At 49.4% G+C, this 25,782-nt stretch overlaps 1 protein-coding gene across 9 annotated transcripts in view; it reads right to left on the minus strand.

Moving 5' to 3' along the window:
• The window catches only part of CUX2 (cut like homeobox 2), a 287,416-nt gene that overhangs the window by 201,098 nt on the left and 60,536 nt on the right, over positions 1-25,782 (minus strand). The window contains exon 1 of one of the 9 annotated variants that reach the window (XM_070475186.1): positions 23,062-23,133. The exons of 7 other annotated variants lie outside the window; for them this stretch is intronic. In XM_070475186.1, the coding sequence (XP_070331287.1) occupies positions 23,062-23,079 (18 nt within the window). In that variant the 5' untranslated portion in view covers positions 23,080-23,133. Of the gene's footprint in view, positions 1-2,597; positions 2,777-23,061; positions 23,134-25,782 lie in introns of those variants that run through there. One more of the 9 variants, XM_070475189.1, reaches the window with a different exon arrangement.

Genomic DNA, 25,782 nt, shown 5'->3' on the forward strand with positions numbered 1-25,782 from the left:
CTTACTCATGTGACGGGCTTTGCCCAGCGAGACGGAGTATTTCATCATTAGTGTGCCCCTGCCATGGTTTAAGGTGGGTGGGCTCAGGGCACCATGTGGTGCCAGGCCCCGGGGAAAATATTCCTCTGTACTCGGCTCTCCCTGCTCCTGTCTGCCGCCAATGCTCAAATGTCAGTCACCTTCTGACAAGTGCACAAAACAGTTTTGGGTGCCCACAGCCACCACAAGCCCAAGCCTGCTGGATCCACCCTGGCAGGGAGAACTGCCAGGTGGCTCTCTTGCCCGTTGGCTCTCACCCCTGGCTGCTGCCCAGGGTGACTTAACCAAGTCTGTGCCCGCCTTGCCAAACTGTTGGAGGAGTGACAGCATAGCATTTGACCCAGCCCACCCATGCAGAACACCCACCCCCCCCCATAACCCATGCCATAATGCCCAGGGCACTCCCAGCCGGATGCCTGGCACACAGCAGCTGCCTGTTGGCACAGAATGGGCAAAGCTGCAGAGAGAGTGGGTTACAAGTTATGTTTAAAAAAACAAAAAAAGATGATATTGTGTGCTGACGGGATATTTTAATCTGGGTTCAGGCATTCCAGAAATAACAATAATAGCTCACTCTCTATAGCACTTAATCTAACCTTTTATGTAAAGTAAGAAATTTAACCCTCAGAACATCCTGTGCAGTAGGTACTATTATTAGCCCAATTACAAGTAAGAAAACTGAGGCACAGACAGAATGACTTGCTCATGATCACAATGCAAAGCAGGACACATTGAACTCAGCTGTCAGCCCAGGCAAAACTGCTGCGCTCAAGGAAGGTCCCAGGGTAACAACTGAGAGACCGTCCCGAGGCTGGCACCGTCAAAATTCCTATTTTACAGACGATAGGACTGAGACTCAGAGAAGCTGAGCAACACACTCGAGGCCACACAGCATTCGAAGCCAGGCTCCTGAACTACGTTTCGGACTGCTCCCGATTATACTGAATTTTGCACAGCATCTAGTTTCTACTCTATAAAATGCAGCTCTCTCATACCAGCCACTGTTTCCTGCAGAACACGATCCACAAAAGACAAATTCCAGTGACAGGGTGGTGAGCTGGATGGAGACAGGGATTAAAAAGCGGTTCCTCTGGCCCCGGGGAAAAGCTCCATGGCCACCAGGTTCCCTCGGGGGGTGGCTTTTCTGCCTTACAGAAGTGATTATGGGAGGTCAAGCACTCTGGGTGGCAGGGTTCAGGGCTGCTGAGGCATCTATGGGAACCCTGATCACCTCCAGGCCAGGACCCCCCCACCCAGCTGTGGGAATGGGGAACCAAGCCTGGGGCGCCAGCCTCCCCCCAGGCCAGATCAACGACTGTCAACCAGGGCTTCTCATTGCCAGGGGCAGGCATGCCTTGAAAAAGCACATTCTGTTTCATAAAATAACTGTATATTTAGAAAGCAGCGCCCAGAAACAAAGCACCGGTTGCTCATATGGCCGAAGCTGTGGGGGTAAAGCTCAACAAAACGTCAGCGGGAGCAGGTGGGTTCAAAAGAGCACTCTCCTCAGAGACACCTGCAGGCTTCCCGAGTCTCTGACCGGAGTCAGGGCCGCGTGCAAATCCGGCGGCCTGTGGGCAGTGCGGGCCTGCTGTGTTCTCCAGCCCAGGGAGCTTCGTGACAGGCTGAGCTGCCCAAAGACAGCTCTGCCAGGGACGCCAAATGGAGAGGACGGCAAAGCAGCACACACACTCTCACACGCAAGACGTGCACACTCGACATGTTACACTCCTTCCCGTGTGTGCACACACAGCATGGCTCACACGCTCACACGCAATGGGGTGGTCACATCAACATGCTTTCACATGCAACACACACGCACACGACACGCTCTCACACAACACGCTCCCCCACGAGACATGCTCTCCTGTTCATGTGCACGTGTTCAAAATGTGTGCTCACACACTCCCATTACACACACACGCTCATACTCACACATGCACACACAAGGCTGCCTGGACACACACGGACCCACAGTCACGCACCCGTGTCCTCCCCTAGATGCTCACACACATCCACGCACAGACAGAAAAACACAGGCAGGACCACAGAGAAACAAGCCCAGACCCCACCACACCCATGACCACCTCCCAAAGACACACACAACTCAAGAACACACACAGGAAGAGTCATACCCAGTCTCACACGTGGACAATCCCAAAAAACCACAATGCACACAGGAAAAGACACACGGAGGGCCACACCCGCCACACACACCTGCCTCGGGGCATATACAGGCTCAGGCGTACGAACAAAGTCACCGCCTCCTGCTCTTGCGTCCACAGGTCCTCCCACCAGATGGCAGGTCCGAGTGCTCACCCTGGGCAGGGGTGTCCAGACCCCGGGAGCAGCGCCGTCGTTCCAGCCCAGCCCGGCAGCCTGAGCCCACTCCAAGGGCCTGTCAAGCAGCACCACCAGCAAATAAAGAGCGAATGTGCAAAAATAAAACCGAAAGGCTGCGATAAAGCAATCCCCTTCCCACAGGACTCCGCGCTGACGCAGGTTCTGCTCTCTGCAATAAACATTTTCATTCTAATTTTAAAAGACATTAGCATTACCTCTTTGGCTCTCGATTCAGCCAGACGGTACCTCGCCTGCTGGGCCACCCTCCGGCCCCACTGGGCAGCAAGAGGACAGACGCAGGCTCCCAGGCCTCATGCCCTGAGCCTACAGGTCACCCTACACAATGGGTGCTGACCCAGGGGCCTGTTGGCCACCTGGCTTTTATTTCACATCATCCTTGTAGGAGCTCACTGAGGCTACACCCAATAAAGCAAAGAGACACACCACATCCTCAAACATCCTCTGGAATTCTGTCTCACTCCAGCCAGGATCCCTGCGGATCCAGCTGTGCCATCTAATATGAGCACCACACACGAGGAAGGCAGCTTTCAAATGGTGGGTCTGCCCCTTGACAAATTGGGGGGAGGGCTCAAAGTGAACCAGGCTCGATGTCTTCACCCCCTCCACCCCACAACTCACCCTGCCTACAAACTCAAGTCTCACCTCACACCTCCCAGAGTGACCCAATCCCGATTTCCAGGCTTGGCAAGGACTTAAGGGAGAAGGGAAACCACAGACTAGTTTGTGAAAGAGACTGAGCTATCTTCATGAGCTCAGAGGCTAAGATTCCCAAATTCAGCATCCAGTCTCAGCTCTCACCCTATCCTGCTCACCCTTAAGGCCCCAGGCCCTCTGAACAGGTGTTTTCTGCAAAGCCACCTCTGAGCCTTTGTTCAAGCTGTTCCCTCCTCCTAAAACACTTTCCTGTCTCTGCCCGAGCTGTACCTGCTGATCCTTCAGGTCCCAACTTTCAAGTCAATCCCCACCATACTGTTGGGGGCCTAGGGATCCCATGCTGAATGGGGCCGCGCAGTTTCTGCCTTCGTTGAGCTATAAAGTTGGTGGCTTCCTTCTAGAAGTTTCCTTGACCTCCCAAACTGTATTGAGCACCTGTCCTCAGGACCCACATCTCCAGGCCAGAATACTGGAGTGGGTAGCCTTTCCCTTCTCCAGGGGATCTTCCCCACCCAGGGATCGAACCAAGGTCTCTGGCATTGCAGGCGGATTCTTTACCAGCTGAGCCACAAGGGAAGCTTCTAGGCTCCCCGCTTAAAGGATGGCTCTTCCCAAGCTGGTTCCACCCACCTGAACCTGGATGTCACCCCCTGCTATGGGAACTAGGGGCTCCCCCAGGGCAGGGGGCAGTCTGCCGTGTCCCCACAGGTCTCCCTGCAGCTGGCATGGCATTAGCCTAATAGGTGGCTCCTGAGTGAGTAAAGAACAAAGAACTTATGCTGGCTGAGGCATGGTTCATGGTTTTCCTCTTCTACAGCCAAAGAGAGAAACCAGGAAAGGCAGACCTCCGTAAGTCCTTGCTAGAGATAGGATATGACGCGGGCTCTGTCTGGCTCCCAGCTCTTCTCTACTCTGCCCTGGGGCTGGCAGTACAGCCCTCTCCAGCCATTCCCAAACGTTCCCACATTTCTATATTAGCAATCAAAGCCCACCGGCCTCAAAAACCGTGGCATGAAAAAGGGAAATGTCAGCAGATGGCTCACAGCAGCCTCAGAGCCTTCCCTCCGGGCCTTCTGAATCGTCCCACATCACAGCTCTCCTGGGTGGTCCCAGTGCCACGGCCTGGCCCAGTCCCACCCAACACAGGTCTGGACACTGCAGTAGCCCCTCCCTGTCTCCCTGTCTCTGACCTTACCCTCTCACAATCTCTCCTCTCCATGGTGGCCTGAGGGCTCCTTGCAAAAGGTAACTGCTTCTGTCACTGCCACTCCAGGCTCAAACCTCTCCGTGGCTTCCTGGAGCTGTCAGAATTAAACCCCTAAATCCTCACCCTTAGTCTCCAGGAAAAGTGCAATCTCTACGTGGTAGCCCAGAAGGTCCTGCCTGATCTGACATCCACCACCAGCTCCAGGTGGACCAAACGAATGAGTCACCGGCCCCCAGCGTCTCCAGCTCTCATACTCTGCGCCAACGCCATGCTGTTCCCTGTTTCTGATGCTGTATCCTGGTGGACAACATGGCAACCCTAATTCCCTGCCTGGGAAGCTCATCTTTCCAGACTCACAGAAAAGAGTTTCTCTGTGGCTTCTTCCCACCTCCCGACTCTGAGCCCCTGCACAGCACGTGCCCGGTATCATAGAAACCTCCATCTTGCGCCGTCATGGGTGGTCTTCTCTCCCTGGTGACCCTCTTGAGAGCAGGAGTCCCATCTTATTTATCTAGGGGCTCCCAGATCTGGCCCGGCGTAGACACATTAATATGTATTAGTGATTACTGCTGTGATGAATATATTCTTCAAGCTCCCTCTGTGGCCTGGTGCCTTGCTCTAAGCTCTCGTATTAGTTTGCTTCTAATAAATCAAGCCAAAAGGAAAGATCCAGATGCTTCAGCTTCCTCCCCAATTCCCTGTGCTCCAGTTGGAAGGTGGAAGCCTTGAGGATTAACATGTGAGCAGTGGAAGGAAGGTCCTCCTCCCAGAAATGACACAGGGAGTGGGGAAGATGACAGGGCTCACCATCTCTAGACAGGCTCCTGAGTATCTGAGTACACGCTCAGCCTGAAATGGTGTGGGTCTTCATTCCAAGGCCACCTTGTGGGTCTCCAGGGTCTGAGGCCCCCACATGACCTTCCCTGAGCTCCTGTCAGTAGTCAGGACAGCATTAGCATGAGGCAGGCTCTATGTCCTTTTAAAGAGAGGTGGGACCCTCAGGAAGGGACAGAAAAGACTCCCAGCACAGGGTCCCTAAGAGTGCTGGGTTCTGCCTGATGGGTTGGCAAGACCCCACTTTGAGGATTTAACAGTTTATCTTGAGGAAAGAGACTTACTCTTTGAGGCTAAGATCTTTGCTACCCTCCAACTCCCCTGGACAATTTCAGCTCCCATCACACACCCACCCAGTGGTTGAGCTGGCCCTGCTTTCTGGAAGAAAAGAGGAGGCCAGAGACACTACTGGGAAGTGGGGACTTAACACATCAGAAAAGAGGGACAGATGATAGGAATGCTGTGTGGCCTCAGGCAAGTGACTTTATCTTTTTGAGTCTCAGTTTTCTCATCTTGAAAATGGGTATAAGTTATAAAAGCTTCTGAGATCCTACGTAGGAAGAATCTAGCATGGGGTCTGACCTCCCACTCTGTTCCACCCACAAGGGTCATTATGATGATATCTGGGGCAAACCCAACTGGCTTCGGAAGAGAAGGAAGATAGGACAGAGGGGAAGACAGAGGTCCAGAGTGAACAAAGAGCCTTGGCTTAGGCAGTCAGGGAACTTGAGATCATAGTCCCAATCCCCTCCAATACCCACTAGACAGGCTCCACTTTAGACCCTCTGGGCTACAGGAGTGTAAACCTGACTCTGGTGATGATAATGTTCTGAGTGTCAGGCAGCTCTTGGTCCTTCATGCTGAGGTGAGGCTCAGTGGCTCAGATAATTCAGAGGCTGTCACTCATCCATGAGACACTCTTATCAGGTGTGGCCAATCCCCTTGAACTGTCTCCTGCCCCTGATTCACCGAAAGCTCTATTTGGTTCTGGGGAATGTGAAACTTCCTGGTCCCTGTGCCCTTCCTTGGTGGCTGAGAAGGTAAAGAAATCTGCCTGCAATGCAGGAGACCTGGGTTAGATCCTTGGGTCAGGAAGACCTCCTGGAGAAGGGAATGGCTACTCATTCCAATAATTGTTTTTATATTTATTTTTATGTATTCATTTATTTGGCTGTACCAGGTCTCACCTGTGGCATGTGAACTCTTAGTTGCGGCATGTGGGATCTGGTTCCCCAACCAGGGATCGAACCTGGGCCCCCTCCCTGCATTAGGAGCATGGAGTCTTAGCCACTGGGCCACCAGAAGTCCCCATTCCAATATTCTTGCCTGGAGAATTCCATGGACAGAGGAGCCTGGTGGGCTACAGTTCATGGGGTGGTGAAGAGTCGGACACGACTGAGCAACTAACACTTTCACACCTGTGCCCTCGCTGGAGGAAGGGTGGGGTGGGGGCTCAGGGCCAGCGCCCTGCGGGCAGCTCACAGCTCCAGCACCTAACAGATCTGCCAGAGCTGCCGTGGTTGGGGGGGGAGGGGAGCCTCCCTCCAGTTTTCAGTGCTGACCACTTTAAACAAGTATTTCCTGACTGCGCAAGTCTGAACAGTGGGTCCCCTCTCATGGCCTCAAGATCTTGAAACGGAGCAATAGTGTTCAAAGCAAACAAAACAGATCAAGAGACTGTGAGTTCCCTTGGGCCATGGACAGCAAAATAATAATAAAAGTAGTACAATCAACAAAACATTAACAATAATAATAGCAGCTCTAACTTACTGAACATTAGCTTTATGTGGGACCTTAAGCTGGGTCCTCCACCAGGATTCTCTCATTTACGCCTCAGTATGGCTCTTCAGGAAGGGAGCACTGTTCCACTTACTTCACGAAGGAGGAAACATTTAAAATGATGAAGGCACTTCCTCCGTTATCCTGTTTCACAGACTAGGAACCAAAGATCCAGAGAAGGCAAGCCACGTGCCTGAAGACATACCAGCAGATAACAAACCAGAATTTAATCCCATGGTTACCTGACCTTCATGGTCTTAACCACAGCTGTTTCCTTCCCAGAAAAATCCATGCCAGTCACTCAACAAACAGCTGCTGAGCCTTTAAGAAACTGCAGGAAGCGTCTGGGGCTGGGGAGACTACGAAGAACGTGAGAGTCCCAGTGCCTTTGCAGCTGACCAGCTAAATTCGGGACAACAGACACTAAAGGCTCCCTCACTCCCAAGGGTGGTGAGGGGCGGGTAGGGGCCTATAAAGGAGACTTTCTAACACAGAGAGTCCACCTTTTCCTAGAGATCAAGAGAGACCTCATGGCTAAACAAGATGCTTTCCAGGCTGCACAGAACTTCTGGTTCTAAAAGGCAAGACAGACACTCACTGCGCAATCACATAAATCCTTTTTATCACTTAAAATGATGGGTGCCACCAAAGGGTCAGGCACTGTTACCAGAGCCCAGCAGTAAGACACATATCCTCACTCTCTGTCCTCATCAACCTTCCAAGCTGGAAGGAGCAGCAGAAGTTACTTACCTAACGAAAAAGTCAGGTTTCTAGCACAATCCTGACCTTCCCCTGCCAATTCAGACCCCTCTATACTTCTCCTGACCTTCCGGCCACAATGAAGTGGCCGGGGTTGCTCGCATGGGACCCACCGCAGCCTCTGCTTCCCCTCCTTCAAGTGTCTCTCAGAATTATCGATTCTGCCGCCGGCATGGCCAGGATAATTTTGCTCAGCTTCAAATATCTGGTTCTCATGAATTCGTCGGCCAGAAGGTTATAAAGTTTCTCCTAAAACATGGGGGAAAGATTAAGCCTGCTTATGGTTAATATACACTGCACCATGTCCATCAAGCTGCTTGTCTGCTATTGAAAGTTCGCTATTAGATACTTATTTAAACAGCCTTGCAAGGCTTCTGAGGAAAGTGCAGCTATGCATTTTTTTCCCCTCCTGGCTGGCGAGAACGACTATAGATAAACATCAATTCGCTCCTGCAGATCACAGTCACAGTAAATAAATTTTTCAGGAAGCTTGAGATCCGCACAAAGGCTCCGCCAAGCTCCCATTTCACACAACATCAATGTTTGGCCTCCAAGAAATAAAAGCTCTGAGGTGCCCGTCACCAGGGCAAAATTATCAATTGTCAAGTCACTTTTAAGAGAGAATAAGGAGCATTTTTAGGAGACATTTCCTCCTGTAGGGAAAAAAAAAAAAGTGGATGGACAGTCATTACACCCACAAACTAACCCTTAGGACTTCCCCCCTGAGAGCCCACGTGTCCATCCCCCAAACTTCTGGCCACGGCCCCGCTGCCCTGGGCAGGCAGATGTACCCACAGCTCAGAGCAGCCCCTTCCGGCCGGGTTCAGGGGCTTTGGGGACTCAGGCTTTGGGTTATTTTTACTTTTGTCAAAGTGGGTTTGTTTTTTTTAACTACTTTTAGAAGTGGCAGACAAGCTTGTCTATTATAAAATATTTGTTGCAAACACACACACACACATTCACTTGCTCACCACCCCACACACAGTTCCCGTCTATGTAAAAATCTCAAGTCGCTGTGGTGTGAGGGGCAGGAGATGGAAGCTGAGACACCCTCGTGGGCAAACCAGGGTTTATGTAATGCTCTGGGCTTCGTACTCAGCACTGTTCCGCTGGCGTCAGGAACTCAGAGAAGATGCCACTTTACAGATGGGGAAACCGCGGCATGGAGGAGCCTAAGGAAGGGAGATGGAACCAGAGGAGCAGGACTTGGACATACCTGCACTTGAATCCCAGCTCTACCACCTACAGCTGTGTGCCCCTGGGCAGGTAACTTCAACCTCCTGGAGTCTCAGTTTCCTTCTCTGTAAAATGGGGACTGCAGCAGTCTCTGATTCACAGGATCACTGTGAAGATTAGCTTCTAAACACATATTCACTAGTTTTACTATGATGGGCTCAGACTCTTCTAAACCCAATCGCTGGCAGGAGCCCAGGCTGGATATGAGAGGGGGGAGAACTGTTCAGGGGCAGCAGCACACCAGCCCTTCTTCTCAGCCTCACACTTCATGCCAGGAATGTCCTCTCAGCCCCAGGTTCTCTGTCCAAACAACAAGACCCTGGACTCACAAGTCTTGAGCACTAAAATCCTTATGTGATATCTTCACAACCAGTGAAGGTGCTGATATTATCCCCAACTTATAGAGAGAAGCAGTGAGGCTCAGGGAAGAGCAAGTTGTCAAGGACCAAGGAAACCACCACCCCAGACCTCAGCTCAGCCCTGCTCAGAAAGCTTTGCTTCTCCTCTCAACCACAGGAAAGACTTCAAGTCTCAGTTTTTTTCCGGTAGCATTTAGGAGTAATGCTACCTTGGAGCCCATTTTCCTGCCCATGTTTTGGGGAGTCAGCCCCACACCCCCTTTCCACATTCCCAAAGAACTCCTAACAAAGCTCAGAGTGAAAAGGACATGTGCTTGCAACATTTTCTAAAAAGGCTGGTACTGAGTTGAATAGCACAGTGTTTCCCATCCTCATGCACAGAGTCATGTCCAGACTATGGCCAGAACCTCTGATTATGACCTTACTGAGAAACAGGGTTTTTGCAGATGTAATTATTAATAGAAAGATGAGATCATATTGGATTAGGGTGAGCCCCAAATCCAAGGACTACTGTCCTCAAAAGAAGAGGACACACAGAGAGAGGACAACTGTGTGACAATGAAGGCTGAAACCGGAGTGACACAGCTGCAAGCCAAGGAACGCCAAGGACTGTCGGGCATCATCAAAAGCTCTTAGAGCCCTTAGAGGGAGTATGGCCCTGCTGATACCTTGATTTCAGATTTCTGGCCTCCAGAACTGTGAAACAATAAATTTTTGTTGTTTTAAGCTAGTTGCTGGTAATTTGTCACAGCAGCCTTAGGAAACTAATCCAGTGCTATTCTATGAAAATTACACAGAACCATGAGTGACAATTATCTGGGCTTTTGGAAAGTTCCAGGCAGGCTGGGGTGAAAAATCAAAATGGGCCCCAGTTGGACAACTGAGATGAGGTGGTCCAGTCCTGTACCCCTTCATGGGGGTACAGAAACTCCCCATGGAGTTTCCCCCTGTACTGAAGGGGCTGGACTGGGAGTACAGGCCATCCAGTTACACTTGACCTTGGCCAGCAATGACCCCAGCTACGTCTCCTCCAGACCTTCGTGAAAAGGGCATGGCTGAGTCAGGAAATTTACCTTGGCAGCTTTCAGGCTGTAAATATCACTTCCTTCCCCTGAACAGTAACACCGAGGCCAATCTCCCAGAATTATTTATTGCCAATTGCCTCTTCCTGAGGCCATTCTCTGTATCAGCACTGTACCCAGTCGCCTTGCCTCTGGCTGGAGTGGGCTCAGGGACTCCTTCGACGACAGGTGTGCAAACTGAGGCTGGGAGTGGCTCCAATTAGCTAGGACACGGCACAGCCAGGTACAGACCCCAGTTTGTTGGACTCCATCACCCGTGCCTCTAACCCAGAAGATAAAGAAGGCAGTAACACATAGAGAAGCTGTGGCACACAGCAGGAGCTCTATAAATACCGATGCTTGTTCTAGAACCTTCAGTTTGGCGATGGCACTGTTTCTCAGCACCTCTTCTGAGATAAGTGACAGAAGGGAGGAGAACCCCAAACCAGTCTTTTACAATTAAAAGGAAAGAAAACCAGTAGACAGTATCTGTGTTAAACAGATTAGACTGTGGCATCTTTGAAACACCACTGGACAAAATAAGGGAGTTATATCTTTAATGCCAGGTGCCTTGTCCCCCTGGGAATTTTCATGAGCTCTGAGTGGGGGTGGGAGTTTGGGGGTTCTGCTGTTCACTCTAAGGTGCTGGCTCAGGAAGCTTTCTATTTGACCCTCACTGGAGCCAAGAGATGGGGAACGTGGAAACCATCCCAAGTTACAGAGGAAAGCATGAGAGGTAAAGGGGCCTCCCTCATGTGGTCCAGCCTAGAACCCAAATCAGAAATCGAGCTTACTCAAGATGCTCCCTCTTTGGGCCCCTTGCCAAGTTCTGTCCCTTCCACACCAGATATTCACCAATGTCCTAAATTCACCCACTTCTATACAAGCCCACTCCCACAACTCTGCTCCAGTCCCGGTGATTGCTCAGCAAGATGCTGTAGCAGCCTCCACTTGGGGCTCACCTCTGCCCTGCTCTGCTCCACACACCACCCAGAACTACTTTTCTCAAAGGTAAGTCTATCTGCACCACTCCTCTGCTCAAAACCCTCCACGGCTCTCCATCACCCTCAAGATGAAGTCCAATTCCTCACTCACAAATCTCCCTGGAATCCCTCTAGCCTACTCTGTCTTAACAGAAAAAGAGATGGAGGGCCACAGTGACTGGGTTCTGCTTTCACGCTTGTTTAATGTTCAAGTATTACCATCCTGGTTACAGTTCCCCAGATGCACCTGCGCTAACCTCTGAGCCTTTGCACCTGTTGTTCCCTCTCCCTGGAATGTCCGTCTGTCTGCCTCCCACTCACCTAGCAAAGCCTAGTCATCTTTCAGCTCTCAGCTTAGGTGCTGTCTGCGGCAGAAAACCTCCCAGCCCCTCTGGATGTCCTCTCTTACAGCACACACCATCCCGCTCAGGAAACCAAGAGGTAAGCAGAACTCGAGTGTGGGAGATCACATGCCCCAAGAAGCCATGTCAGGGCATATAACTCAGGAAGGGGCTTTGCTCCTTTCAACATACCCTGCTCAGAGCTCTGAACATCAGGGCACTTAGGTAAGAGTTTCCTACCAGACCTCAGATGCTGCCAGAGATTTTTGTTTCTTGCAAAGTGTTGTCAGTTTTTCTTATTTAGTCCTCATTATCCCCATTTCTCAGATGAGGAAAGTGAGGCTTGGAAAAGAGAAATCACTCGCCCCAGGCCAGAGTCTGGAGGTTTGCAGGGCAAGGACTCCATCTCAGCACCGCGGACCTCATCACAGAACCTGTGCCACATTGCCCTGAAAACAGCAGCTGGGCAAGACAAGTCAAAGGAACTATAATCATCACCACAGGATGCTAGAGGTAGGAAGGACCACCCCTCCACCTGCAACAACCCCAGTTCCTTTTCCATCCTGTGCCTCAGTCTCCCCACCTGTAAAATGGGTATAATGAAACCAACACTTCAATGTCCTCGCAAAAGCCAAAGGAGTGGGGAGGGGAGGGGGTCGTGACTCCTGAGGTCAGCAGGTCACTTAGGAGCAGCCAGGTGGGAAGTGCAGGCTTACTCTCAGCCACCTCTGCCCTACCGAGTTGTCAGTCACTTTAGCAGTCACCTGCGGTGCCCACCTAAGGGGTCAGACATCAGGTGACCGCACGAGGGGAGCGAGCTTCCTGGCTCTGCCAGCATCCAAACAGCAGAGACTCAGGGATGCATGTCTAAAGGAAAAAACTCAGGGTTTGGGGCCAGACACTCCCAGGTTTTGTGTCTCACCTCCACCACCTGCTAGCTGTGAGTCTTCAGACAAGTCCCCTAACCTCTCTGAGCTGTTTTCCTCCCCATAAAATGGTGACGTCACATCCAGCTACTTCATGAAGCTGCTGTGCAAACCTGAGTTAATGTATCACAGAATAAGGGTTCAGCCCATTGTATCTCTCATAATTAATGAAGGGCTTTCAGCCCCTCATTTTTTAACACTGAACTTCTTATTGTGAGATAATTGTAGACTAATGCAGCTGTAACAAAGAATGCAGAGAGAGCGCCCATACCTTTCATCCACTTTTCCCCTTGGTAATAACTCACAAAGCAGCAACACAAAATTACAACTAAGGCACTGACACTGATACAGTCAACACACACACCACTTCTATCACCATAAGGGGCCCTCACACTGCCCTTTCATAATCACACCTCCCTCCCTCCCTGTTCCCATGCCTCGTCTGTTATCCATTTCTGTCTTCTCAAGGATGCTATATAAATGGAATCATCTAGTATGTCATCTTTTTTGAGACTGGCTTTTTTTACTCAGCATAATTCCTTCAAGATTCATCCAAGTTGTTAGTGTACCGTGTATGGTGTATTTTCTTGCTGAGTAGTGTTCCATGGTAAGGATCCACCATAGTTTGTTCAACCACTGACCAGCTGAAGAACATCTGGGTTACTTTCACTTTGGGGCTGTTACGAATACTGCTGCTGTGAACATTTATGTGCAGGCTTTTGTGTGAACTTAAGTTTCCATTTCTCTGGGATACGGCCTTTCCCAGAGGAAATATTAAATATTTTTAAACCCCTACAGACATACAATTTCATTGATTCAACCAATATTTATTGAGCACCTACTATGTGCAGGAACTGTTCTAGGTGCTGAGAAAAGAGCAGCAAAAGAGGCTGACAGAGGCCCCTACCCTCTCAGGTAACACAGAACTGAATAATTGTGCAGACAACTTGGAGTGAAGTCCACTCTACAGTAATACATACAGAAATGGATAGAATTCTCTGATTAACGATAAAATTAGCACATGCTCCCATGAGTTAGGTCAAGTGTTAAACACTTGAGTGCATTTTCTCAAGGAAAATGCATTATCTTCTGGTTAAACCTGCACCGCCTGAAGATGAAGCAACAAGTCAAGGAGCCAGAACACCCTGTGGCAACTCTTCACTCAGGGCGTTTTCTTCAGAAAGCTCCCTGTCATACTGAAATGAGCCTACGATGTTCCCATTTCAAATGGCCTTCAGAAGCACCGACACCATCGCCTGACAGCTTGAATTAACAGTGAGCAAAATCTCCTGAGAATATTTACTGCACACACATTATCACTTTTAATCCTCACAAACCATAAACTACTCCTGGATATAATGGCACTACTAGCCCATTTTACAGAAGAAGAAACTGAGGTTACAAGAGGCTAAGGAACTTGCAGAAGGGCCTACATACCACTGAGCAGGGCAGAGGAAAGTGATTTGATGGCCTAAAAAAGGAGCATTCTTCCTCTCTTGGTCCTGTACCCACTTCTGTGATGTTAACTGTCCTCTTCTCCCGGGCACCACATACCTCATTAAAGGCCCTGAGTAGTGATGGTTTCCAATATAAATTGAACAGTTCCTTACTAACTATGAAAGACCTAAATGCTGATCACCTCAATCGATACGTTGTAAGCTCTCATTGTTATAAAAAGAAATAATCAGGTCAGCTGAACTCATTCCCTGGGATCACAGTGTTTCCGTCCTCAATGCACCTTTGGCCACCCGATTCCCGATGCCAGTGGACTCAGCATTTCCTCTGTCATGAGATAAACTTCATCTTAAGTCCTGAACTCCTGACATCCATTGCTCTTGTGACAATAAAAATGCCAGCCATGATATAGTAGGAATATTTAACCTCCAGTGTCACCAATATCTTCAGCAGTTGCAGAAAGGTTGTTTTTGTTCACTGACAAGGGGACTGGAAGCTAGGGGACGATTACTGTGCCCATTGTCAGAGAGGCCCCAACATGCTGCTGTGCTGCTTCCGGGTTACGAAGGAGCTTCCGGGTTAAGAAGGAGCTGCTGGAATAAGGCTGGGCACAAGCTAGGAACCTCTGGCTTCTCCATCTGTGCTTCTGTTCCTCAATTTCTGATCTCCTGTGGTAAGACATCTCCCAAACCAATGCCTGGCACAGAAAAGGATTTCTATCAACATTCCCTCACTTGACAACAAGGAACTGAGCATCTATTTTGTGCAGGCCCTTGTTTGAAGGTGGGGAGACAGAGGGGAGCAACAACATTTCTCAAACCTTACCCTTCAGTGGGGGTAGATAGACCCCAACACAATAAACAACCGGATACACAATTACAAATTGAGACAAATGCTGGGAAGAGAACCAAAGGGTGTTGATAGAAGAATAAAGGAGGAAAACATGATTTAGCAAAAATGGTCAGAGAAAGCTTCTCTGTGGGGACAAAGGAGCTGAAGGAACCAGCCAGGGGAGAAGGAATGGCATGTGCACAAATTCTGGGGGCAAAAACAAGCCTAGAGGATTTCAGAAACTAGATGCATTCAGGGAAGTCTCTAGCTTTATCTTCTCTCACGCTTCCCTTCTCGCTCACTTGGTCCCATCCTTATTCTCTTTCAAGATGTTCCTCAAATTTTCCCTACGTATTTCCCCTTCAGGGAATGCCCAGAACCCCCTCCCACAGCCTTCTGCATGACCTGCTCCAGATGTGTGCTGGTAAATGCTTAACAACCAGATCTCTGGAAAGAAAGCTCGAATTGGTTGCATTCGCCAATTTCCATAGAGTAAACACTCCGACCCTGGCTGAAAGCTACCGACCACATATTACTTAACAAGGAGCTGGGAGCAGATGGGTACCACGGGCTCTCTTGTGAGACTGCCGAGCTAACTCCAGCACACCACTGGCCTGCTCCCTCACTTCATTCAGGTCTTTAAACATCACCTCTTGAGAGAAAACTGTTCATTCCTCCCATCAAAAGCAGCACCCCCCACCCCCAACAATCCCATCCTCTGCCCTGGTTTACTTTCCTTCCCCTCCTCTCACACCTGGTATTCATTTGTTTCGCCAGCACCCGTCTCCCCTGACTAGTGGGGAAGCTCCATGAAGCAGGGAATCACTGGCTTCCAGAACAATGCCTGGCACATAGTAGATGCTCAATAAACATTAAGAGCTAGAAGGATGATGAGAAGGCCCATGTGTCTGCGCTGTGGTGACATGAGGAAAAGACAGGGCTAGTTCTCGTTGCCCATGGCCTGGTGACTCTGATGTAGACACTGACGTTCCCCTGGGAAGCTTCTGAGCAATTGGACAATGACACTGATTTGTGTATCAAGATGCCCTCTTTGGATGCTGGGTAGGGAGAAGCCCAGAGTGGGTAAAAGCTGAAACCAGGAGCCTCCTGAAGATGCTTCAGTGGCAAAGGGTGAAAAAGATGGAGAGACACCCCACAACTGCCTTCCAGAAGAATCCTCAGGACTGGGCGGTGGGGAGGCGTGGGGACCCTGACTACACCTTGAGGCCTCCCTAAATCCTTTCCACCCAGCACGAGCCTTTCCAGAAGGGGGTCGTCAGGGACCCTGGGTGAGGGCAGGCCCAGCAGGCCATCTGCCCACCCACCCACCACGTGGTTCCTCATTATACAGTGCAGTCACTGCTGCCAAGCCTTTGGAGCCACTCTCATACCGTTTTGCTTTTAAAATAGAAGTTTCCTGTGAAACTGCAAATAATTCATTGCTGAGAGTCCTTAAAATGTTCACAGGTATTTAAAATGCTATATAATCAAGTTCGCAAAAATATAAAGTGTAAGCGTTAAAATACTTTAATGTTCTAATTAAAACCGACCACTTATGCCCTGGCACTGATTCCTGTTTACTATTTCCGTAATAGCTGGTGGCCTGCTCTGGAAAAAAAGAATTTTTTTTTTAATTGGCCTTAAAAAAAAAAGAAAAAGTTAAGTTTGCTCTATCCAGTGATGCAGTGAAGAAACTAAACTCACACTCACAAAATATCCACAGGTTGCCAGCTGCTAAGGTATGCGGGCTGGGGAGGGCATTTGTGGGCCTCCCAACCTGCTCCCCTGGAACAGGGACTGGGCAGGAACAGGAGAAAAGGGAGCAGACAACCTTTATATCAGGGTTGTGAGGATGGCCACTACCCCAGACGCTACCGACCACCCCACCTCATCAGTTAGGTCCTCACTACTCGAGGCCTGGAGGGAAGCTGTACTTATGTGTAAGGTTTAAGGAGGTGAGTCAAGGCTCTATCTGCTCCATAAACCCCAACCTCTGTCAAGCACAGTCATGATGCCTCTGCTGTTTCCTCACCCTTCCCCTTGCAAAAGTCTACTTTCCATTCCTGGCTCAAATGTCACCTCCTCAGAGAAGCCTTCCCTGATTATCCTCACTTCAGTATTCAATGAAATTGCCCTGTTGTCTGGTCTGCTCTCCCTGTTCTTCTGTGTCAAAGGGTGGCCTGTCCCCCTGTCCCCACCAAAGTCCTCTTGAATGAGCATGTTCTCTGGACCAAATGTGGGCTGCCCTGCTGACAGCAGCTTGAGTGGTTGCTGGGCCCCACCCTCAAACCTGGCTCCCAACACATGAATCCCCCTTCTGGCACAGAGTGCCATCTGTAATCATATATTATCTATTTGCTTGTTCAGTGACCCCTCCTTCTCCGCGCTATAATTTTATAGGTGCCCAGGACCCACCTTTGCGCACATAGTAGGTGCTCATTAAATAACAGAGAAAATGGTTACTTAGGTTCATGAATCTCAGTCTTTTTTTTAGAAAAAATGCCCATTTGGCTTATTTATTAACTCATTCATTCATTCAACAACACCACCCTCCCCTTACCAAGGTCTCTCTTTGAGTTAAGCCCTGGAGATATCACAAGATGCATTGAGCCTAGGGGCCCCCCAGGCTCAATGAGTGAACCCCCTTCACTCCAAAGGGTTCTGCTTCCTTTCCCATCTGCTCCAGTCCCATGGACCAGTCAGCTCCTAAGCCTTGGACACTATCCCCTAGAAGTCCAGGATCCAACATCTCTCCCCTCCATCGTCTCCTTGACCTTCTAATTCCCTGGCTTTCTGGTTCTTGTTCTCAAAGGCCTCTCACACCTGCGCCCTCCTTCCTCATTCCTGCCCTACTTCCGGGCTGCAGCACACTAATCACCAGCATGCTGGCTGCTCCCTGTTCCCACCCAATCTGACACAGTGGTTCTCATCCGGGGTTAACTGTGTCCCCCAGGGGATACCTAGGAACATCTGGAGACGTTACTGACTGTCACACTTAGGGTGGAGGCAGCTGGCAATTTGGTGGGCAGAGGCCGGGGATGCTGCTTAACATCCTACAATGCACAGGACGTGCCCCCACAGGAGGTGCTCAAACACCTCTGCCCGCTGAAGTTTCAAATCCGGAAACGCCCCAGATGCAACCAGTTCGGGCCATCAGCCTTTTATTTGGACTGCTTCCAATCCCTTTATTTTTGCCCTACAATGTACTGTGGTTTCCACTTTCCCTCTTTTCTCTTTTCGCTTCACCTCAGCTCGATGCAGAAGCCTGAACTGCTCTGTCCACAATGTAAGCAGAGACAAAGATGCTACCAAGCCACCTGCAGTCCCGGTACAGATGCCCCCCGCCTGCCCGGGGCAGTCCTGCTCCCGTGCGGCAGGTTGATTTCAAATGACAAGATAAAGCATTCTCCAAGCTGGAAACCTAAAAACCTCCTGAAGAAAGCCAAACACAAAAATCACCTATAATCTCCACTACCCAAAGAAAATGCAGAAGAGACCTAGGAACTCTTTCACTCAGGACTGGGGGAGCTGGAACGTGTATACATACTTCCTGAGACTGAGGGCTGATCCCGAGAGTTACTCAGCACTTCTGGCCTGCCCACTCTGAGGAAGTGGTCTTAAGGTTGTGGACAGAAGCCCCCAGGGAACAAAGACACATCACCAGCAGGCAAAGGCTTATCAGAGGACACTGCAAAGTCCCAAGAGACCGGCATCAGTGTCTGTTCGTCTGCTTTTGCCTCTGCCTCAGGTTACACAGAGAATGGCCATGACCCCAGAATGAATTCTCGTTGCATCCAGTAATCACCCCTCATTTCCATTTGGGGATCCCTGTCCCATCCCATCCCACTCCCTCTCAAGTGCCATGAACATGTGCTGTGCTTTTTTGGCAAGCCAGCATCAGAATCTTCTTCTTGTGGGTAGAAAAGTCCCTCCTTCAAGAGTCTTGCTGTGAGGCTGAGTCAGTTTCTGTGGCTTGCAACTAAGAGTCCTGGATGGGGTTCCTCACAGACTCTAGTGATAAAGCTCAAGACCCAGGTCTAAGCATGAACAAGTCTCATTCATCTGGCTGGGGAGGCTCTGCTTGTTCTGATTTACAGAAATTATATATAAAAAACAAAAGAAAATTACACACTGTGTGCTGCTCAGCTTCAGTTTTTAGCCACATAACCATGTGCTGAGGAGGTTTCCCTGGGACAATAAGGATCATCGGTCTTTCTCTTCTTAAAGAACACTTTCCATAATTAAAAAAAAAAAAAAATGAAATCACATGAACTTTGCTTGGAACAATTTGGGACACCTCCTTGAGAAAGATAGAATCCAGGAGGGTATTTGCAAACTTTGGCCAGACTCTCTAGGCAGATGACAGCCAAAGGCAAATTGCAGGATCATGACCCCTGGTGACCCCACAACTGCAGCAGCTAATCAGGACTGATCACAGGGTGGTTAGGACTGGTTGTTGGGTCCCAGACACTAAATCCACTTCTCAAAAATGCTGCCATTACCAAGGCATCTTTATTATTCATTTAATACTTATAATACAACTATAATAGGTCTTATCTATTGAAGAATTACTGTGTTGGGAGTTGTACCAAGAACTCAACATCCACATCAATGAATCTTCACAGCAACTCTGTGATAGCTATTATCAACAGTGTCTCCATTTTAAAGGTGAGGAAAAACTTATCAGCAGTTTGTTGAGTACTTACTATGTACCAGGCATTGTGCTGAGGGCCTCACACTGATTTATTTCATTCATTCCTTCAACAGATATTTGCTGAGCACCTACTATGTGTCAAGCCCCATTTTAGTTGCTAGGAAGACAGCAGCAAGCAGAAGAGACAAAAAAATCTCTGCACTACTGGGGCAACTATTTTAAAAGGAAAAAACCAGTAAACAAGGTAAATAGCTAAGAGCATGTTAAGTGCTAAGGAAGAAAAAAATATATAGCATGGAAGAGAAAAATGGTGTGTTTGTGTGTTTGTGTGTGTGTATAGTGAAATTTTACTTAGGGTAGCCAGAGAAGGCCTCCCTGACAAGTAACTTTTGAGTGAAGACTAAAGTGAAGGAGCAAATTATGCTGACATGTGAGAAGAGAGAAAAGCAACAAGGCCAGAGATAACCATCATTTCCATTTTACAGATGAAGAACTGAGGCCCAGAGAACAAGCTGGCTAAAGGTCACACAGCAAGCAAGTGGATGTGCCAGGACTACCGTCAAGGACTTTTGGCACTAGGTCAGATAGTTCTTTCCATTGAGATTCCTCGGTGAGCAATGACTTGTGTCTAAATCAAGATGCTTGTGAGAGCCTGCCTGTCACCTAGGAGAGAGGAGAAGTGAGTCACGCTTCCTCCTACATAGTCCCAAATCCACGTGGACACTCCCAGGCTTGAGCGCACACACAGGTGTGCATGTAGGCCCTTCTGCCTCCCCGACAATGCAAGTGCAAGAACAGTGTCGCTGAGGGATGTGCAGTGATTAAGCTAATAAATAAAGCTGCCCAATCGATGGTTCCTGGAGCAGAGCACTGGGGAATGAGAAATTGCTACTCGTGTCAGGAAAATCCAGCTTCTCAAAGACTGACCAAATCTACAACCTCAACCAACAGCAACAGGTAAGAGGGGCTGAGCGGGGAAGAGAGGGGTTGGGGCCTGAGAAGGGGCTAAAGCCGCCAGGTACAACTATGTGACTGCAGGCAAGTGACAAGCCCTCTCCGAGTCTTATCTGTAAAAGAGGGGGTGGGAACACCAGTCATTGCTCCAAATGCCACTGTAGGTCCATCCGGCGAATGTCTCAGCACATCACAAATAGCACGACAATTCTGACCAAGTACATGTCTGTGGCATAAACTTAGAGGTTACGAGATGGTATAGAGGAGAAAATGAATCTCCCACTCAACCCATGTGCCCATGCCAGGGGAAACCAACTACTGTTAGCAATTTCTTATGAGTTCTTCTGGAAAGTTCTAAACCAACAATTATTCTCACTTGCTTGTATGTGCAAAGAGCAATTTGTCTGAGGTCACTGGCTTGCACAAGGCAGTGTTCAGACTGGAAGCCCTCACATCTATCTGATTTCTCAGCCCAAGTACCCAACTTCTGTGCTATCCTGTTTCTAGCTGTTCCAGTCTGAAGGGAAGTCTGGAAGACCAGTTCACAGACAAGCAAGGTTTCTACCACAGAGAACCCCTCCACTCCCCCTGGGACTGGGCCACCACCAACTTGGGACTACAAGCCTCATGTGGCCAGGTTGGGGCCCCAGCTGGCCCAAGCACCATCTCCTCTTCCTTAGCCACCTGGCCACAGACCAGAATTGCTGAATCTGACCCCTTCTCCCCACTCTGTGTCCCTAGTTCATGCCCTCATTTACCACTGACTGGATGGCTACAACAGACCGCATTTCCTACAGTCCACTAACCTCAGCTTGACCTTTTCTAATGTAAAACTTGAACAAGCCACTGCTTTGCTCAGAACCTTTCCAGAGCTCCCCACGGCACTGCAGATAAACCCAGTCTTCCTCCCACCTAAGGCAGCCCCTGTTTACCTGTCCAGTCTCCTCTTCCATCTCCCTCCCTCCTGCCACCCCTTCATCCACACGTGTCCTTATCTGGTTCCTCCAGCACACAAGTCTATAGGCCTTAACCCTTGTGGCCCCTCCTACCTGGCGCTCTCCTCCCATTTCTGACTTCTTTTTACTCAAGACAGACTTTCCTTGATCACCATTGAAATGCAACGTTCTTGTTATTTTTCCTCAGCGTTTTCTCACAAGGCTTTGCATGTTTCATAATTACATGCCTTGTTTTTCCTTCACTGCCTGCCTCCTCCTCCCCTAGACCAGAATGTATACTCTTTGCAGGCAGGAATCCTGTCTCAATAACAGCTTTATCCCTGACGCCCAGTGCACTACCCGGCACACAGTGTGGGCTAAACTGTTCAGTGAATGAATAAAATGACCAGAAGCAACACCCTTCACAATGAACCTTCCATGCATTCAATCTGCTTCCTGGCCCACTTTCATACTATTGTTTTGAAAATCTCATAGAGGGTAGGGCTGAAAACCTCAGCCACCCCCAGTGGTAAAACACCTCTGCCACTACCCCCCCGGCCCCCAGTTATTGCCAGGACTCCTTTTGTCCTCCTATCTTCCGTGCTGTTACATTAAGCAAAATTTCTCCATTGGCAAATAAATGCTTTTCCCATCAATAACCACGGATGACTAAATCAAACCTTTAGCTGCTGTTCTTATCTCTTAAACAGATCCATGGATTTCCCAACTAATCAGAAGGTGAATCAAAGGCTGCCATTTGAGGTGGGAGATAATCCGGTCAATTCTTCCAGGAGGAGGGACCTGGGTGGGAATTTGCGTATGGCCCCCAAAAAACAAACACTCTTGTAAATAAAGCTGGCCTCCATCCTGTCTCCACAATGCAACTCTTATTGAGTGAGTCAGGTGTTTGGCTGATTAAAAATTGATCCATTTCAAAATCTAATCAACAGAATAGGATTCTTTCATACGTTATCAAGAGAGCTGCTGACATCGAAAACCAAACCTGTTATTAACCCATGAACTCCAGTGACCTGCTGCTTGCCGCTCTGCAGGACCGTAAATTATTCAGTGGTCCAAGACCAGGGCTGGCGAGCCTGATGGATTTAGACGAGGGCGCAGTCCAGTGGGTTCAGGTCGATGGCGTGGCCCCGCCGGTCCCCAGGGGCTGGGTTCCAGACACTCGGGTTTTTCGTATCATGACTGCGAATACATTAGCCCTGCCACCTGGGCTTTGCCATGGCTGTGCCTTTGACGGAAAAGCCTGTCTCAACTTCTCAAGCAGGGCAGGCAGGCTAGCCCAGGCCTCAGGGAGCTGCAGGCCGGGGGGATGATATTATCCCTAATTCCCAAGTTAATAAATTATTTTCTTTGAACTACAGAAAAGGAAAAAATAAACAAAGACAAGGGGGGCCTGGCTACATTTTGCAAACAGTTAGGAACAGGCAATACAGTCAGTTCAAATATTTTACCTCCTCGTGCAAGGAAGAGCTCTGTTGCAATGGGACTGTTTAAAGGAGGAGATGAAAAAAGCCAGCCATTGGATGTTTATATGTCTAGCAGGACCCACAGGGGCCATGGACTCTCTCACCAACTTCTGGACTCTTTGACCTTGAATTAAAGCTTCATTAAGAGCCATATCTTATAAAAACAAGAGCAGAGCAAATAAAGAATTTTTTAAAAGGACACATACCCACGCCAAAGTTTCCATATTGCTAAGCAAGCAGGAAATCCAGCAGCAGCAAAGGCTGTACTTGGCGTTATTTGGGGGCCCGTGTTCCACAGTTGACCTGATTAGAAAGGATTTACAAGGGAAAATGTAAGAGTCCCAGGCAGGGCTGGAAGAAGACAGCAAACTGGGAGAAGACATCTGGACCGTCTGACAAAGGGGACTGAAGCAAGTCACTTCCATGTTCGGAACAAGCAGACCCCCGCAGAGTATAGATACCATCATGGGCTCCTCGAAGCAGCTGCTGGGAGAACCAGCAAGGCTCTATGGGCCACGCAGGCAAATAAGGTTCCAATCTCAGCTCTGTATTTCCTGGCTATGTGAGTTTGAGAAAATGACTCAATTTCTCACCCGCCAAATGGGAATAACAAAACAGCCATGTATTTTAAATCCAGCTATGTATTTTAAGGTAACCTTTATAAGAAAGTGAAAGTTGCTCAGTCATGTCGGACTCTTAGCGACTCCATGAACCCCATGGACCATTGAATTCTCCAGGCCAGAATACTGGAGCAGGTAGCCTTCCCCTTCTTCAGGGGATCTTCCCAACCCAGGGATCAAACCAGGGTCTCCTGCATTGCAGGCGAATTCTTTACCAACTGACCTATCAAGGAAGCCCTTTATAATGAAGGCACATGGGAATTACTCAAATGCTCAGCAAATGGAATCTGTTGTTTTTGTTGTTAATACTATTGCTATTATTACACCAGGTGTTAGTAGTGAATTCAGCATGCTCCTCAACAGCACTATCCCAACCCAAATGCTGGACCTTCATATAACTAGCAAATGTGACCTTCCTCGCCAGCACATCAGGCTTAGTGGGAAGCCCAGAAAGTGCCTATAAAATATGTTTAAGCTTGAGAAGGCCCAGGTCCTGGGTTATACTTCAAGCCCTGCCCCTTGCTGGCTTTGGGAAAGTGAATTCATCTCTCTAAACTTCAGCTTTCAAAACTTCAAAAAGATGAGATGACAGTAAGATGACAGATCTCATGGAATTCACTTATTAGTGCAGTTCCTGCCAACAGTAAGCCCCAATTAACGCTGGTTATCAGCATCATCATTATTCAGACTCAGTTTCCCACTTAATCAAGGAAGTTACTTTGTTCATTGACCAGCGAGAACTGAACCTGGCAGGGGCCTCTTGCTGAGTTGTCCTGAACGAGCCACTCTACCTCTCTGATTCCTGGGTTCCTCACTAGTAAGGGTAAAAAAATGACAATATAAATTCCAAAAGACAAGGCCCCCATCTGGTTTCATAACAATACTATTCCCTCAGCAACAATAATGAGAACAATGCCCAGGCTACAACAAGCACTTAATGAAAGGAAGAAAAATGGAGCCCTAGTTAAACATATTTGCTTGATGAGTTCTTTTCCAGAAAACATGTGTCCAGCACAAGCTGTCAGCACCAAATGGACCTACAAGGAAGGTGAACATCTCCCTCTCCAGAACCAAACCCAAACTCTGAAGAACCCCTTGTTGCTAGGGTAAGCCCCCAGCCCACCCCCGCCTAAGCAGCCTGGACACTTTGGCTCTGTTCCAGAGAGCATCCAGGAGGCCAGAGAGGCTGGCTCCCCAGCCAACAAACTCTTACAGACCACCAGGAATCCTCTCTTAAATAATAATATATTTATAAATCTGAGACCCCTTCTGACCTCTTCTCAAAGCAAAAGCATCCTCTGAAGGCCCTAGGACGTGATCATATTGATCTTGTCTGAGCTGTAATTTCGTGGCTTTGAGTTGAACAGACAGGGTCGGCCTGCCCAGATGGCTGCAGCCTGGCGGCTCTCGAGTGCCCAGCAGCAGCTGGGATGAAAAAGAAATCAGAGCTGTCCTCCAAAGTTGGGGAGAGCAGCTGCTGCATGCCAAGCTGAGGGCAGGGTCAGGAGCTGGTGGCGGACACCTCCTCCTGCCCTCAGACCTGGCCTGGCATCCTCTGAAGGCCCGTGGGGAACGGCATGAATGGTCCATGAGTCCCTGAGGCTCTGGTCTGGCAGGGTCATGGCGAGGGGTGCAGTTCTGAATCCAGGTCCTGCCCCTTGGCCAGGTCGGACCTTACCTGGACAGATGGTGGAGGCTCAGGAGGCCTCAGGCCTGAGCCCAAGGGGCACCGGTGCCCCCAACAGCGACAGTCAGAATCTAGCAGACACTTGGAGCTGAGACAGGTTTTCAGGCCAGCCAGGCCCGCCCTGCTGCTGGGGCTGCCGTCTACTGTTTACCCGCTGCCTGTTTTCCTCATGACAGGGCTTCCAAGAAGTGCAGACAGAAATCAATGGAGCTGGTCCTGGTGCCCAATCCCCCCACCTTTCTCTCCCACTGCCAAAGTTCAGCTCCGCTTCCTGTAAAGCTGGGGCGGGCTCTGAGCTGGGCTGAGGGGCAGCCGGAAGTGGAGACGCCCCCTCAACCCCCTGCCCAGGCTGGAGGCCTCGGGCACAAGTGTCCCGGGAAAGGTCAGTCAAGGCCAAACCTTTATTTTCCCCTGCAGGAGACAGCTGACCAGGCAGGGAGCAGCAAGGAAGCGTTTTCTCTGCCCCACCTTTCTTCCACACAGCACATCGTAAACATCGCTAGGCAGAAGCTTACTCTAAAGTCTAGACTCACCTGGGGCCTTGGTTAAAAATTCAGACTCAACCCAGCCTTGGGGACTGGGTTTCAGGAGATGTAGGGTGGGACCAGGATTCCGCACTT

The sequence above is a fragment of the Odocoileus virginianus genome, chromosome 12, assembly GCF_023699985.2.
Source record: "Odocoileus virginianus isolate 20LAN1187 ecotype Illinois chromosome 12, Ovbor_1.2, whole genome shotgun sequence".
Classification (NCBI taxonomy): domain Eukaryota; kingdom Metazoa; phylum Chordata; class Mammalia; order Artiodactyla; family Cervidae; genus Odocoileus; species Odocoileus virginianus.